We start from the raw sequence: 16,095 nt of genomic DNA on the forward strand, positions 1-16,095 counted from the left end.
AACATATTTAAATCTCATATACCCACAAAACGTAGCCAAGAAATAACTGGAGCTGCTCACAAAATATGCATTCTAGAGGTGCGAAAATGCCCCCGAAAAGGGATGGCTAGGTCTGGAATTGTCAAACAGCAGCAAAGAACTCCAATAAATGCAGATACCATCTTAGATAAACCCCAACAGCTTCCCTAGAAACCTCATGTGGGCCTTCAAGAAGTGGTACAGATGGCTGGGAATGGTATGGCCGGCTAGAAGAAGATATAACCAGCAAATAGAAATAAAACCCTCTTCAATCTTCTCCAAATCTGATCGACAATAAGCTCTGAAGTCTGATATATAATCTCCATATGCCCAAATGTGAATGAAATCACTAAGTTTTCTCTAGAATGCATCTCTCAACAACGTAGAGAATGTTGCTTGCAAGTGTTTTCATCCTCGCAAACCAAGATGAAAAAGCAATCTCCTCCAAAAACAAAAGCAATATCAAAATTAAAACTCAACATATATCCAAATGAGAACCCCAATTCTCTTATATTTTTTTGGCTTTTTAGTTGCTTTTTCAAAAAAGCACTTTTTGCTTTTCACTATTTTTCAAGAATGCTTTTTTCTCTTTTTCAAAAAAACACTTTTTTTTAGCTTTTCACTATTTTTTCAGAAATGCTTTTTTTGCTTGTATTTAATATAAATCACTTCCCTTTTTAATCTCCCAATGTAGTGTTAAATAATAAAGGCCCATCCATTAAAATAAATCACCTTTAATTTAATACTTGGCCTCTATAGTCCCTTAATTAAATAAATTAAAATAATGATAAAGTTATATCTTTAGTTTAACTTTATTAACTTATAACTTATCATTATTTAATTTAAAGTCTTTGGACTTAATAAAAAATCGAGATGATCATCAAAACTGATCCCACCGACAATACTAAAAATAGTAAGCATGCCAATTGACTCTATTGGTTCCCATAATTTACTTACTAAAAATAGTAAATGTGGGAGAATGAACCCAAAAAGCCTCCAAAAAATAGTGTTACACTCATCCAACTGTCAGATAATGAAATCACACCTGATACTGCCTCCAAGATTCCCCAACCCTAATCATTAGCCCATGGGAATCAACTGAATAGACTAACAACTCCACCATGTTGAATTGGCTTAGGAAGGGGACATTACATTTGCCATCCACCCCCTCTCACTTAGTCTATATACACTCTCCTAGCTTGTATCTGCATCTTGTAGTTGCATGTGACTTTGCTTCCCTAGTGCTATTTTGCTCCTTGAGCATTTGCATGACTTTCTTGGAGACTAGCTAATTTGATTTTTTTAATCATTTGTATTTACTATTGGTTTCTATTTCTGATACTAGATCTTTAGGTTATCATTTTGTTGTAGATTCTAACCTGGTATCATGGCATTTGGTGCTAGGATAGATCTTTAGTTTTCATATTTGAGTTCTAGTGGGAGTTTGGGAGGTTAATAGGTTTTCTAAAAGATCAATATGGGTTTCTCTTGCATCTTTGAATAATCTAGAAAATTATAGAAGTTTGACAAAAAGTTTTTAACATTTGGAGTTTTGCACTTGTGTTTATAAAAATATGGGTGATTGCAAGTTTGCAACTTTATGGTAATCTTTGTAGTATTTTTAGTTATTCCATAGTGTCCAAAAGGCTTGCAAAAGTCAAGATTGACTTTCATTTTATCAAAATTGAGACTGGGAAGCTAGTTTACAAATGAGAGTTTGAATGGTGTATTAGGCATGTTGCTTATTTTTGTGGTATTTTGAGGCCAAATGGACTTTGCCATGTTGATTATAATTAGGGAATGGCGGATTCCAATTGCCTTGGGCAACATTTGAATCCGCCCAAGGGGGCCAGCCCCTTCCCCAACATGTAGGGCTGGGCCCTATACCTCACGGCATCAAATGAAGATCCCACGCTAGACTCAAGGCAACACGCCACCATGTATTGGGCCAACCCTATCCTAATGCTTTCAGTTAAATAAATAAATTAAAAGTTCATTAAATTATAATGCAAGCCGACATGATTAAGGTTATTGTTCCTCATATAAATAAACTCCAACTTCACTTTATCACTTACTCAATTCAGTTTCATCCATGCGAAATATAAGTGCCTACCAATGCGAACTTAAAGTGGAAGAATGCATCTGCAATTAAAGCGAATTATCTGTCATATCAGCGAACTACACATGCTAATTGAGGTGCGAAATTCATTCATGAGGAGAGCAAACTAAGGGATAAGGTTGCTGTCTATCAAAGAGCAGAATTCAAATGCAAACATTGCAGACCTAGGGTTTGTACCTGATTACAGTCAAAGGGGGCAGGCGTGTTAATTTGATGCTTATGAAAGTGCAGCCTTGTGATAGACAATATCAGTACTAAGTACTTGAGATAAGTGTTGTTACCTTCATATGAATATAATCCATAATCAAATTTGAGGATCTTTTCTGGCTGGGTTTTTCCTCCTAGGAGGTTTTCCTAGGGTAATCATGTCTTGTTCTTATTTTGTTCATTTCCATGTGATGCCTAAACCTAGAAACTCTAAATCTTGCATCTAATCAATTTAGTTAGAAACTAAAATTTGTTTTCTGAGTTTATATTAATCTGAAAGTGCTAAAAGTTAACATGCCATGCATCCAAAATGCTAAAAAATCCCTATTTCCATACTAAATTTGTGAATTTTGGTGCAAGTATTTATAGGGCAATCTTTATTACTTAGAGTCATACAACCTTGTGTAGGCTGTACCACAGTCATCAAATTAAGAAAAAAAATTCAGGTTGGTCATCTGCAACACTATGCAAGCGATTTGCCACCCACAATAGAATCACTACGACAGTTTGCCAACAAGTGGCAACTAGTGCCAAAACTAGTGGTAACCACCAAGGCCTCACCATTGTGCCATTTCCCATGGGTGGAACCACTTGCATTGATTGCACCTCCATCATGCTAGTATGACCAGGTCGGTGCTCAGTTCATGCCCTGCCACCTACGGCCCATAGCTCATCCCTTAGAATATTTACCTAGAAAACCACCTAGTAGTAAGGAGGTTTTCCACTCAAAAACAGATAGTTTATAGTTTGAATTTGGCAATTTTGATACTATGAAGGGGTTTTGTAGTATTTTGATGTGAGTTTTGGGATCACGATGGAATCAAGGAATATCTCAACGAATTTTTTTTTTTTAGGCCAATAATGTATCATGACATTAGCATTTCTTGCCCCTAACTCTTCCCTTTATTCAATGTATTTTTGACTTTGGCAGTCCAACTTCAATAGGTTTTTTGCCATGCAAAATCCTTTTTCAATGTTTTTTTTTTATTTGGGTATAACTTTATGCTTTTTGCAGTGGTGTTAGTGCTTTTCTGATTTGATGCTTAATTTTTTTAGAAATTAAATATTCTTCCAAAATTTGCTACATAGTTTTTGTTTGAGACTTTTCAAGGGCCATAATAGACTTCTTTTTGGGTCCTTTTTTTTATAGAGTGTATATTTTTTTGCATACTCCACACTGATGCTCTCAAATCGATTTCACATTGTACTAGAACAATAGTTTCAGTATTTTTGCCATTTTTAGGCTTTGTAAGAGTTTGAAAATTTGATAATTGCATTGTAAATCTCAATAATAATAAAGTGCCACACATGGTACCTGTTGTGGGGGTCATTTAAGTAATTAGTAATAGAGATTGTACTTGTGCTTATCTTCTTTTTTGTGCTCTTTGTTTTTGAATTTCTAGTTTTTCTACATCATGTATCAAAGTTGAGTACCTTTGTTCACACCATCCAACTATTTTGAGTGAAATCAAGAATTGAAATCTACTTAAGAAAGGTTAGTTTACACAAAATACCAATGGGATTAGAACGTGAACCTACTTTGCTTGCAAAAAAATCTTAGTGCTTAATCAAGTGTGATGAAGCCTATGGAACATTCTGTTTGTCTGTATCTTCTTTTTTGTGTACCTTGTTTTTGAATTTCTAGTTTTTGTACATCATGGATCAAAGTTCAGTACCTTTGTTCATACCATACAACTATTTTGACTGAAATCAAGAATGATATCTACTTAAGAAAGGTTAGTTTACACAGAATACCTAATTAGTAATAGAGGGAGGACTTGTGCTCTCTTCTTTTGTGTGCACTTTGTTTTTGAATTTCTAGTTTTTCTACACATGGATCAAAGTTGAGTACCTTTGTTAACACCATACAACTATCTTGAGTGAAATCAAAATGGAAGTCTATTTAAGAAAGGTTAGTTTACACATAATACCAGTGGGATTAGAACTTGAACTTGCAGAAAAATGTGAGTGGTTAAACTTATGTGATGAAGTCAATGGAACATCGTGTTTGTCTATATCTCTCGATCTCCTCTTTTGTTGAGTTCATCAAATGAAATCTAGACTAAATTGAGAAGTGTGTTTGGAACTCAAGATTCTATGGGAGGCCATCGGTTGGAAAACGAGCTGAGCTCAGACAATTTTGACACCATTCAAGACTTCCTCACAAAATTGAAATCTCTAAGGTTGTAGTTGAAACAATTTCGTATTGAAAAACAAGATGAATAATTGATCCAAATTATTCTCTATAAGCTTGGGTTTTACTGTTCAGTTTTTGTTTCCACCTTTTATTCTATCAAGATTGCTCTTGGTACTTAGTTTACCATGCTATCCTTCAATGACTTTGCCATTTCTCTTACTAGGGAGCAGGATAAGCTCATCTAGTTGGACACTCTCAAATCCTCTAAGTCACATGCCTTGGTTGTCAACCAAGGCACAAAAGAATATAAAGGAATAGGTAATGAATATAAGAAACAGAAAAATGTCAAGGAGAAAAGGATTATAAACTAGTTGCCTCAAAATTAGCCAATGAGGCCTCTTCTTCTAAAGGTGACAAGCCTAAGAAAGAGGTCAAACGTGCCTATTGTAAAAGAATTAGTCATGATGAACACAGATGTTTGAAGAAACAGATAGATCACTTGGTGCACATTTTGGAGAAGAGTAGTATCAGTATTCTCGAGGTAGTAAAGCAAAATTCACATCATGGGTCTAACAAGGCAAAAGATTGTTACAACAAGGGAAATGGAAAGAGGGCGAAGCCCTTGTAGCAGTTGCCTCACAAACGTCCACTTGGGTTATTGATTCAAGTGCTTTGTACCACATGGCTTCATTTCAAGATGTGTTAACATCTTTGGAACCTTGTTCTAGGTGTACTAATTTGACGGTTGATTACATCCTTGTTGAGGTGTGGGAGAGGGGCTTGTTGACATTTCAGGATGTCCTTTGTGTGCCCCCATTGTTAACTAGTCTCCAATTAATCTATCAAATCACTCATACAGGTCAAGGAAAGCATGTTGAGTTCACTTTTGATTCAGTGGTTATCAATGAGATGCACAGTGGTTCTATAGTTGCAATGGGGAGAGTAGATCGTTGTTTGCCACATACGGGTAAATGATTAAACGTAGAAAGTAAATGCACAGAACATAATTGAAGTATATTAAAGAACCAGTTTCTGTATTAATTCAACAGTCCATGTACATCAAGTGCTTATAACATCACACCCAGATACGACTATGGTCATGCCACTACGAAGGAAAGGTATGCAATATATAATACCCGAAGGGGTGCGACCAACTGTCGCGTCCAACTACCCTTCGGGACGACTAACTAACTGCGGTAACTCATTATTACCGACAACAACATAAACATAATATGACAACATAACATAATGATTATTCCTGGCAACATCATCCCCCCCAAGAAAAGAAGTCGTCTCCGGACGACTTAATACAAAATAGAGATGACATTAAACAGAACCAAGGTAGAGAACTGCAGGAACTGCTAATGCCAGTCGAGCCCGGAACCCATACAGCTGTTGCGTCCTCGCCTGGAAACCCTTTTCTGCTACCATCCGATGCTCAAGTGCGGATGTCACCATTATTGCTTCCGCAAGGAGTTCTTTTTTTTCCTTGACATCACAGTCCTCCGGTGCCTAAACCAAACTTGTCTGCAAAACACGCTTTTTAGTCTCAGCCTCCACCAACTGCTACTCAAATGATACTGTCTCCCTAGCCAATTTGTCCTCGATAGCCACCCGCACTGCCCTCCCGGCATCCAACTCTTGGGTACGCTGAGCTAAATCTCACGCTACTACTGCCTCCAACCTGGTGGTCAGCTCCTCTCGAGCCCTCTGTGCATCCACCAAGGCAACCTCATGTCCAGCCGAGACATACTCCGAGTTCCTCAAAGCGTACCATTCATGCCTGGAAGTGGCCACAACCTTTTGGCACAAAGGCTAGGAGACGCCTCAAATCCTCCATCACACTCCCCAAAGGCTGATAATTGAACTGAATAACTCTCTGGTGCTGTACGACTTCGCGTTCTTGCAATGCCTTCCCTCAAACTCTGTTTGTTCGCGACCTCCAAATCGGTCTCCCTCTACGGCTTATGGCTTCCCCACCAATGCTTAGCTTTAGGCTTCTTTTTGACAGTATGGAACAACCCCAACACTTACCGTGACTTCTTTGATGCCTTTGCCCAACTCAAAAGTGTATTGTAGCTCAAAAATAAACTGGGGGTCTGGGGGCAGTGCCCCCAGCAGGGTCGAGGGGCAGTGCCCCTCGCGGGGCCCTGTGCGCTCCCTTCAGAACCACACAACATTCCATGGCGCACATCATATTTGTGATATTTTAAGATGCCAAAAACCTTCTTCTCCAATCTAATTTTTTCAGTGTCCTGGCTCCAGACTCCATTGAATGATTTTAAATCTGGTCGTCGTTTTTTTTTTTTTTCTTCACGTGCCATCACCACTGTTTATCTTATCCCTGCCGTGCCGTGGTATTTTCTCTTTCACCCTCTTTTAAACCGCCGCTGCCGTGCTCCTTCAGGCCTACAGACTGTAATGTCTCGAGCCCGTACAGAGGTTATTTGCTGGACGATGGAGTGAACCCGTATGGTGACTGGGGTCACCCGAAGCTTGGTGTCGTACGGTGATTGATCTCCCGTATGGTGTGGATGAATACCCGCCGAGTTCCACCCTAGGCCGGTGACCTCAGTCGATGGTGGTGCACCGTACGGGGTCCCACCGCAAAGTGGTGCATCGTACGGTGTCCCACCGCATGGTGCCTCACTGCAGGGTGGTGCACTGTACGGGGCCTCACCGCACGGGGTCCCACCGCACGGTGGTGCACAGTACGGGGTCCCACCGCACGGTGGTGCACAGTGGTGGTTCCATCGTACGGTGGCCCCCAACGGTGGATCCACCGATTTTTTCCTCCTTTATTTTTTCAATTTCCTAATATAATTGTCTAGAGAGTCTTCGGCTCGGGTCCCGTGTCTCTGGGATCGCCCTTCATCCTTCTCGGTTTGCCTCGCCCGAGAGTCTCCCGCTTTGGTCCAGTGCCTCTTAAGTCGCCTACCTGGCCTCTCGAGTCCACTTCCATCCTCTCGGGTCCCCCTCCAGACTCTCGGGTGTCCTTCTGGCCTCTCGGGTCCCCTGCACACTTCTCGTGGTAGGGTTTCCATTTGGACCCGTTGATGGCAAGTCTATTTTCAATGGCCATCCGAAGACCTGGAACCATAAATTCTACAGGAACCACGGTCTCCTTCCCGTAGATAAGAAGAAGAATAATAATAAAGATTTTGAAGGCTTCGGCCATCCACACAGGGTTCTAATCGTTGTCGACACGAATGGTCTTGGGATTATCTACATCATCGAGGTTTGGGGCGTCTCCCTTCCAATATTCTCTGTATTCCAGCAGGTACACCTTTGTTACTTGCTCTGGTTCCTCTACTTCGAGCCTGTAGCTCTGGAACATTTCGTAATCCTCCATCTGCCAATGGAAGAGCCCGTTCAATGACCCCGTCTCATCCTCAGAGCACTCTCCTAGTTTGAGAATCCCTTCGTCGTTGGGCTCCCTGCAACCTCGTCCTTCGTTCCTCAGGTCGCCTTCTCCTTCACCCTCCGATTTCGAAGATGATGCCAATTCCTCCCTAACCAACTGTGTCCCGAGGTCTATGATAAACTTCCTTCCTCCATTCTCCATAGACAAAGTGTTCTTCTTCCAGTTGTGGGTGGCCTTGGCTGCCACCAGCCACCCTCTCCCTAAGATTGCATCATACCCTTTTTTCTTTAGTGGGATTACCACGAAGTCCAGTATGAAGGGTTGCGTCCCGATGGTAACTTACTGGCCCATCAGTGTCCCGATGGGTTTGATTCCATGCTGATCTGCTCCCAGCAGATTGAATGTAGATGGCCACAGCGTCGGCTTCTCCAGCTTCCGCCAGGTTTCTTCTGGAAGAACATTCACTCCTAATCCACCCTCAACGATGGTATCGGTTAGAATGGTGCCAAGGACCCATCTCCACAATGGCAACACTGCCAGCAGCCTAGGGTCTATTGCAGACCCCCCAGAAACATCTGTGCAGTGGTTGGTATTGGTGCGTGGTTGGGAGAGATTATTCAGCAACGCCGTTCGTAATTGAGGCATCGTCTGGAGGAGGTCGTGTACCCTCACAAGCACCTCCAGTTTTAAAATTTGATTTAGTATAGCCTCCTCCGCCTGCAGTCGGCTGGAAGTACACGCCGTACCCTTCACCTTGGCCCTTTCTCGTATCTCTTTCTCAATTTCTTCTCGTGCTTCTTGTACCCTTCGCTTCTCCGTCTCCGAGTCCGAGCACGTTGCTTGTCTGATTTGGGCGCGGGTTACGGCCAACACTTCCTCTTCTTTGGTTTCCTCGATATTGAGCAAGTTGACGCCGGACTTCGGGCAGGTTGCGTCTTCGTGGTCTCTCGGTCCGCACCATTTGCACAAATATTGTGTGACCTCTCCCGTCGAGCAGTCTCGGGCGAAGTGCCCCCACTGGCTGCACGCTCTGCATTGTATCATCGGTCGGCCTTTGGAGTCGTATTGGATCCGGCTCCTTGTATTGTTATTGTTGTTTCGTCCTCCCCACCGCTTATCTCGGTAGCCTCCCGATGTTGCATTGTTGTTCGCCTGGGAGCTGCCGGTATCGCCCAATGTTGGTTTCATGTTTCCATGTTGTAGGGGCATTCCCTGGTGGGATGCCCCATCAACTGGCATATATCACAATAGGCTTTCTTTGGGCAGGAGCCTTTCGTGTGGTTGTCCGTCTTACATTCTGTGCACTAAAGCTCCCCTTCGTCGGTCTTGCTCAGACCTCCCTTCATAACCTTTAGCTCTTTCATCATCCTCAGCATGTCCTTCTGCAGGGCTTGCACCTTTTTGTTGGACTCACCATCGCTGTTGCTTCCCTCGGAAGAGTCATCATCCTCGGATGAGCTATCCTTCTTTTTCTTCTTGGATGTCTTGGTCTCATTCTCGAGATCCATCGCTCTATCATATGCATCTTCGTACGAGGTTGGTGGAACAATTTTCATCTTCTTCCAGATGGAGTGTTTCTGTCCCTCCACGAACCATCTCTTTTTCAACCCATCCGCTGGTTGACTCTCCATTTTCCCCAACAGTTCCTTGAGCTGCCGACTATAGGCTCGGACAGTCTCGTTCTCGTTTTGCTTTGTGCCATAGATTTCGGCTACTATTTCATTGTCGTCTCTGAGGAGGCGAAACTCTATCTCGAACTCCCTCTTTAGGTTGGGCCATGTGCCGACTTTGGTCTTATCCGTATTGGAGTACCAGTCGATGGCCACTCCCCTTAAGGTTGCTGGAAATTGTGTTACCCATTCGTCCTGGTCGGTAACACCGTTCGCTGACCATATGGTTTTGCAAGTGCGGCAATGGCGGACGGGATCGTCCTTCCCGTTGCCGTTGAACTTTGGCAGCTTTTGCTTACTTGCCATCCCACCACTGGATCTCGCTCCTCTGGTGCCTTGTGTGCTTGTACCTAGTGATCCTCCGCCTTCGCCTCCTGCACCTGACCGTCCACTCGTGGGCCCTCCGGAGAAGGTTGTTGACCTCGAACCAAACAAATTGCCTCCCGTACGGTACCATTGTGCTCCCTCGGCACCGTCGACCGTACCGTCACCTTCGGTCGTCTCCCTCCGATTGTCCTCCGAAATGGACAAGTTCTTTAGTAGGTCTCTGGTAGCGTCGATCAGGTTTAGACTTCGCCTTGTTTGTTCCACCAACTCTTCGCAACTTCTTACCCTATGGTGGTATTCTGGCGAACTGTAGAGTTCTCCTTCGGCACCCTCCGTGACTCCTAGGTTCTCTTCGGGCAACCCTACAATAGTGTAGAGAGTGTAATTTTCTCTGTCTATCTCTGCCTCCGCAACCTTCGTGACACCTCTTGGGTTCCCTTCGAGCAACCCCTCGGCCAGTCGTCCCTCGGCAAGTTGCCTTAGCCTACGCCTTCATTCTATTTGTTGTCTGAGATTCAACGCTCTTTGTGCCACTTCCCATTCGTCTCTTCGTATCGTTTTACTTTTGTCCTTATTTAGTATATTGGGCATAAATCACTTCCGTACATAGCAAGCACACGCCATGTACACAAAAAAAAACTTTTATTATTTTCCCTTTTGGCCACAATTTATGTCAACATTGTGCTGGGATTATTACAGGGTTCAATTTCCCCTTTGCCTCTTGCCATCACGCTTTGCGTCCCAACGACTATTGTTTTCTTCGTACTATCGGAGGACCTGTTGGCGTCGCTCCTCATGGGCAATCTCCTCCAGGCGGGTTCGTTGTGCCAGTGATGCTTGTGCAAGCAACTGGGGGAGGTGGTTCATCAACCGATTCACTGCGGGGCTAACTTCCAGTGCAGTCCGCACGACACTTGTTGGGACTTCATCCTCCGTGGCCTCTCTTCGGACGTAGGTCTTGATGGCCACCTGAAGGATTGAGAATTCCCTCGTTGCAGTGTCCTCTCCGTCATAGAGTTCCGTTTGTGCGTCGTCGACCTCTCGGTTAATCTCACCGACGGTTAGGCCCATCGTGTCCGAGCGCCATCCGCTCCTTCCTTTCCCGAGTATGTCTAGGCAACGACGCCAAATGTTTGCCACATATGGGTAAACGATTAAACGCAGAAAGTAAATGCACAGAACATAATTGAAGTATATTAAAGAACCAGTTTCTGTATTAATTCAACAGTCCATGTACATCAAGTGCTTATAACATCACATCCAGATACGACTATGGTCATGCCACTACGAAAGAAAGGTATGCAATATATAATACCCGAAGGGGTGCGACCAACCGTCGCGTCCAACTGCCCTTCGGGACGACTAACTAATTGCCGTAACTCATTATTACCGACGACAACATAAACATAATATGACAACATAACATAATGATTATTCCCGGGAACAATCGTCAGTCTTAGCTCTATCTCTTTTCTCACTTTGTTCTTGATCCTTCTTTGATTGTTTTGCTCACTCACTTTGATGATGTAAGTTATAGCATGAGTGGTTTGGCCATCTTAATTGCACTAATTGCAGTAGCTCAGTTAGTAGAGCATGCTTACAATTCACTTATTTAATAGTGTTTGCCAAGGTTGCATTCTTGTTAAGCCTCTCAAAGAGAAGTTTAACAGAGGGAAGACATGGAGAGCTTTGTGATGAACCCTTGCTGGTTCAACTCTTCAACCTGCTGTAATTTGTAGATCTTCTTGTAATTTTTAATTATTAAGATGGTCTTTTAGAAATAGATAGAAGTTGCAGAAGAGGGTTTCTTTAATTTGCAACACATATTGATTAATACATGAATTTAATCAACTGAAACAATGAATTGGAGAATTTAGAAGCATACCCGTAGGTCCTTAGCCAATTTATTGAAAAGAAAGAATAAATCAGCAACTTACAAAGTTCTGATTTTTATTCTGGAACAATTCAGATTTGCCCTTATTTAAATACTAAGACACCGAAACAGTGGAAGATGGCGCCAATTAATGAGCAAGCTGTGTGTTTGGGAAAAGAAGCCTCCAAAACACAAAAGAATCAACAACAAAACAGTAAATAGGAAAACCCTACAACAAATCTGCCTTGTAAGTAGCCAAATCTGCCCCAATTCAATTCAATTTGACTTCTGAATGAAGCCAACCAAGCTGCAACAATTCGATTGATCTTTCACAATCTCAAAGCTACTGAATTTTGAAGAATGCACGCTCTCCAAAACAGGTCAAAACCCTAGCCGCCATAGCCAAGTGCTCAGAAGAAAATGTCAAATGCTCAATATCAAGAATGAGGTTTAATTTCCATCTTTGCTGCCTAAATACCCAAAAAGTACGATTTTTGGCAATTAGGGTTTTAAAAATCATAACTTGCTTTTAGGGTTCCCAACTTAACCCTAAAAGCAACGCCTAACTTAGGAGATATTAATTTTTCACTTAAATAAATTTAAGTGATGCACTTTGTGATTTTATATTAATATTTCATTAAAATATTAATTGCCTGTGGGACCACTTAAAAATTCATATCTCCCTCATTATTGCTCGAAAACTGAATTTGTTAGAAGTTGGGGCCACAGTTCGCCACGCCAATGAAAATAGGACCATGTTTATTTTTAGCAGTTTTTCCCTAAAAATTAGGAAATCCTCATATAATGTCAGAAATTGATGAAACAAAGACCAAAATTGAACTCAACAGTGAACTAGAACAAATAGACAGGCCACTCCTCAAGATACTGCATTATTGACCCCCTTATCCCTACCTTGTTAGCCTACAAGGGTCCAAAAATAGGCTAACTCCTCGAACTCTGATGCTCACGAAAATAGGGACATTACAAGCTTCATAGATATTGGAGTCCATTTCACACCCTTCCTTTAGTAGAGCTAGATATATCTTGACATTCATTGATAACTTTTCCATATATACTTGGGTGTATTTTCTCAAACAACGGTTTGAGGTCTTTGAGCTTTTTAAGGAATTCAAAACTTTTGTAGAGTACTAGGCAGAGAAAGTTGTCAAAGTTTTGCATGCTAATACTGGTGGTATGCCAACCATTGTGTTGAGTAGATTTACACTTTAGAGGGGGTTGATTTGCAGCATTCAGTTCCATACATTCCTAAACATAATGATGTTGGGGAACAAAAGAAGAGGTCCTTGGAGGAAATGGCAAATTTCATTCTATTTGAAGCTTGGAGTAGTAGAAACCATCTATTGATCACTTCAGAATTTTTGGTTCTCCCACATGAGCCCACATTGATGTAGAGAAATATAAGGCCATAGATTTGCAGAGCATGCCTTGCATATTTGTAGGATATCTAGATGGTGTAAAGGGTTATCAGCAGCTCTACCCTAATACACATGAGCTGCACATAGAGAGGAGTGTTCATTTTTGAGGAGTGCTCTTTGAGCTCCACTCATGTCTCTTCTCCACATCTTTTGACATTGGAGTCACTTGGACTAGAGACAAATCTTTGGAGGATTCAAATCCACCTTGGCAAATTCTTAATGATGAGTCTTCTTCCTCCACTTCAAATATTGAGAATGATGATGAGGATTCACCTCCTTATTCTCCTTCCTCTCCTAGTCACTATTTAGAGGTTGATGTTTCTCCTCTAGATTCTCCTCTTAATTTTTTGACTTCATGTCTACTTTTGGCACAACAGACACTACAAGCTGTGGGTGATTAAGTTGGGATCCATCAAACACTAGGCTGACACATTCACAAGTTTATAGGTCTCCACATGTCTTCGTTGCTACTTGTTACCCCCATTTACGAACATGCCAAATTTGAAACATTGTGTCAAAATCTCTTGTTGGGTCATTACTTATCGAAAATACCTCAAGTGTTTGACCATTGTTATAAGTCGTCTGCACTATGTGTTTTCCGTGAGGGTTAGTTATAATTGTTTTGAGTCTCAATATTCAATTGATTTACACAAGCTAATTGCATCAAATTTGGATATCTGACACCAACCTGAAAGAAAGTTGCTCCTTGTTCCAATTTAGGACCAGAAGTAGTTATGCAAATTGACAAGTGTTGCAAAAACAATTAAATTTGAAAATTCACGAGAAATGATGCAAATTCCTTTTATAGGGATGTTATTGATGATGTTTCGCCTAATGTGGCAAGTTCTTAGATCAAAACGCTCTCTGGTTTGTGAGACATTAAAAGTTCAAATTTTCACCACCCGGTTTGCAGAAACAATTATATCAAGGGTTTTATCAAAGTTGGCACAAAATGGCTTGATGACGAGTTTCATGATGGCATTATTAGTGATGTGGCAAACTTTCGGCAAAATTGTTTGTGGACTCTTAGGCTTTTGGTGTAATTGAGAAAAACTATAAATGTTCTTAAAAGCTCTGATTCCCCACCAATGAGGAGATTGTCAGACTCTAGGAGCTTGTTGGATTCTTGGAGTTTGGGCATAACTTCTCAAAAACTGCACACCTGCATGGAAAGTCTCGTTTCCTGCCAAGATTGTGCAAATCAGAGTTTCAAAACCTTTATGTAGGTTTTCACAAACTACACAATTGCATGAAAAGTATGCTTTTCCAGTTGTTGGACATTCAGAACTTTTGTGCAATTTTGCAAAAACTGCTCAACTGCATGAAAGTTCTGGTTTTGTGCCCCAAGTTCATTTTGAGACAGGAAATTTTTGCCAATCTTTGACAATCAAATTCACATCTAGATCACCTATAATCACAAACACTTTGATGTATGAATATTTACCTTTTAGTTGCCTAAAATTGAGGCTTGACTTCAAGACTTGAAGAAAAATCAATTCGAATGACTTGGGTAGTATTCAACAAGGCCATTTCACAAACAGATGGAAAGGATGCACTACAAATTTTAGAGCAATAAGGGGAGAATGTAAATACAAGGTATTTCTTGCATCTAGTTTTATTGTTTTACCATTGTTGGCAAGGGAGGGAATTGAGCCAAGTCTGGACATTCTCTTTACCATTAACTGAGTTCAATGTTTTAGTGTTTTTTGTTTGCTCAAACATTTTATTTCCACAGCTATTTGTGTCTGGAGTAATAATTCCTGCATGCTGATTTTCAATATAGGTTTCAGGAGAATATTCAATGATTAGAGCTGCAGCTAGTTTTGGAATGCTCGATGAGAAGAAGGCCATGTTAGAATCACTTCTTTGTATTAAACGTGCTGGTGCAGATGTAATTCTCACATATTTTGCTTTGCAGGCAGCAAGATACTTGTGTGCAGACAGGAAGTGAATGACTTGCTTTACTTTTTGATACATTATAGCAAATATCGTTGAGAGTGTAATGGCCATTTTATCAGGGCATGTGATTTGACTTCCAATTTTCAGATGCTGTGATTTTTTGCTTAGATTTTTTTCAAAAGTTTTCACATGAAATTGCTTAAAATTTTTTCAAAAGTTTTCACATGAAATTTGATTTTAGTTGAACTACTTAAATCATTGAAGAAAAATATTTCTTGAAACTGATCTCACAACTTTAGGGAGCTCCTAGATGCAATGTATGGGAAGAGAATATAGTACATCACATGTCTATCATGTCTGTAATTTTCTTCATAGGTTGAGGAGACACCTATTTAACAAGAGGCATGCAAAACTGGGAAAATGTTCTTTACCTAACTAATCCAACCGATGTAACTTTACATAACATTTGGCATTTAGGCTCTACAACATAAAAAGGAAACCACATGCAATAAAACCCATGGACTGTACTTAAAATTTAAATTTTTTTAATTATATGATTTTATTCTGCCTAATTCCATCCATCTTGAACCAGTTTTAGGTACAATTCCTCATCAACTAATGGTTGTTATTCTGTGCCTCGTATACTTTTAACAGAAGTCTACAGAGGAAATTTTAGGCTAGGGATGCCTTGTCCATCTAATTGATTAATGCTTTGGCATCATGATGGGGAATTGCTTCGACCAACAAAATATGGTGAATAGTTATTAGAGGAAATGCAATACTACATATATAAAACACAAGAAAATTTGGCTCCTGAAATACTGTGTTAAAAGTTAATTTCTTGTATAATGTGGCAACATAATGAGGTTAATGATGTGGAGATGCTGGAACTATCACCAAATTCTGCTAACCAAAGTTTTTTGGGGAGCACATTAGGTAATGGTTACATGTGAAAAAATCTCTTGTACTGATAACAATTCATATTTATGCGTTTCTTATGCCTCCTATCATCTCAAGTAGTGAAACTTATCCCATAGGACTCATT

At 40.9% G+C, this 16,095-nt stretch overlaps 1 protein-coding gene across 2 annotated transcripts in view; it reads left to right on the forward strand.

The window, feature by feature from the left end:
- The window catches only part of LOC131034004 (delta-aminolevulinic acid dehydratase, chloroplastic), a 79,666-nt gene extending 64,449 nt beyond the window's left edge, over positions 1–15,217 (forward strand). For both annotated transcript variants that reach the window (XM_057965328.2, XM_057965329.2), the window contains exon 14: positions 14,935–15,217. In XM_057965328.2, the coding sequence (XP_057821311.1) occupies positions 14,935–15,102 (168 nt within the window). In that variant the 3' untranslated portion in view covers positions 15,103–15,217. The remainder of the gene's footprint in view (positions 1–14,934) is intronic.
- Positions 15,218–16,095: the final 878 nt, after the last annotated feature.

Source organism: Cryptomeria japonica, chromosome 2, assembly GCF_030272615.1.
Source record: "Cryptomeria japonica chromosome 2, Sugi_1.0, whole genome shotgun sequence".
NCBI lineage: Eukaryota > Viridiplantae > Streptophyta > Pinopsida > Cupressales > Cupressaceae > Cryptomeria > Cryptomeria japonica.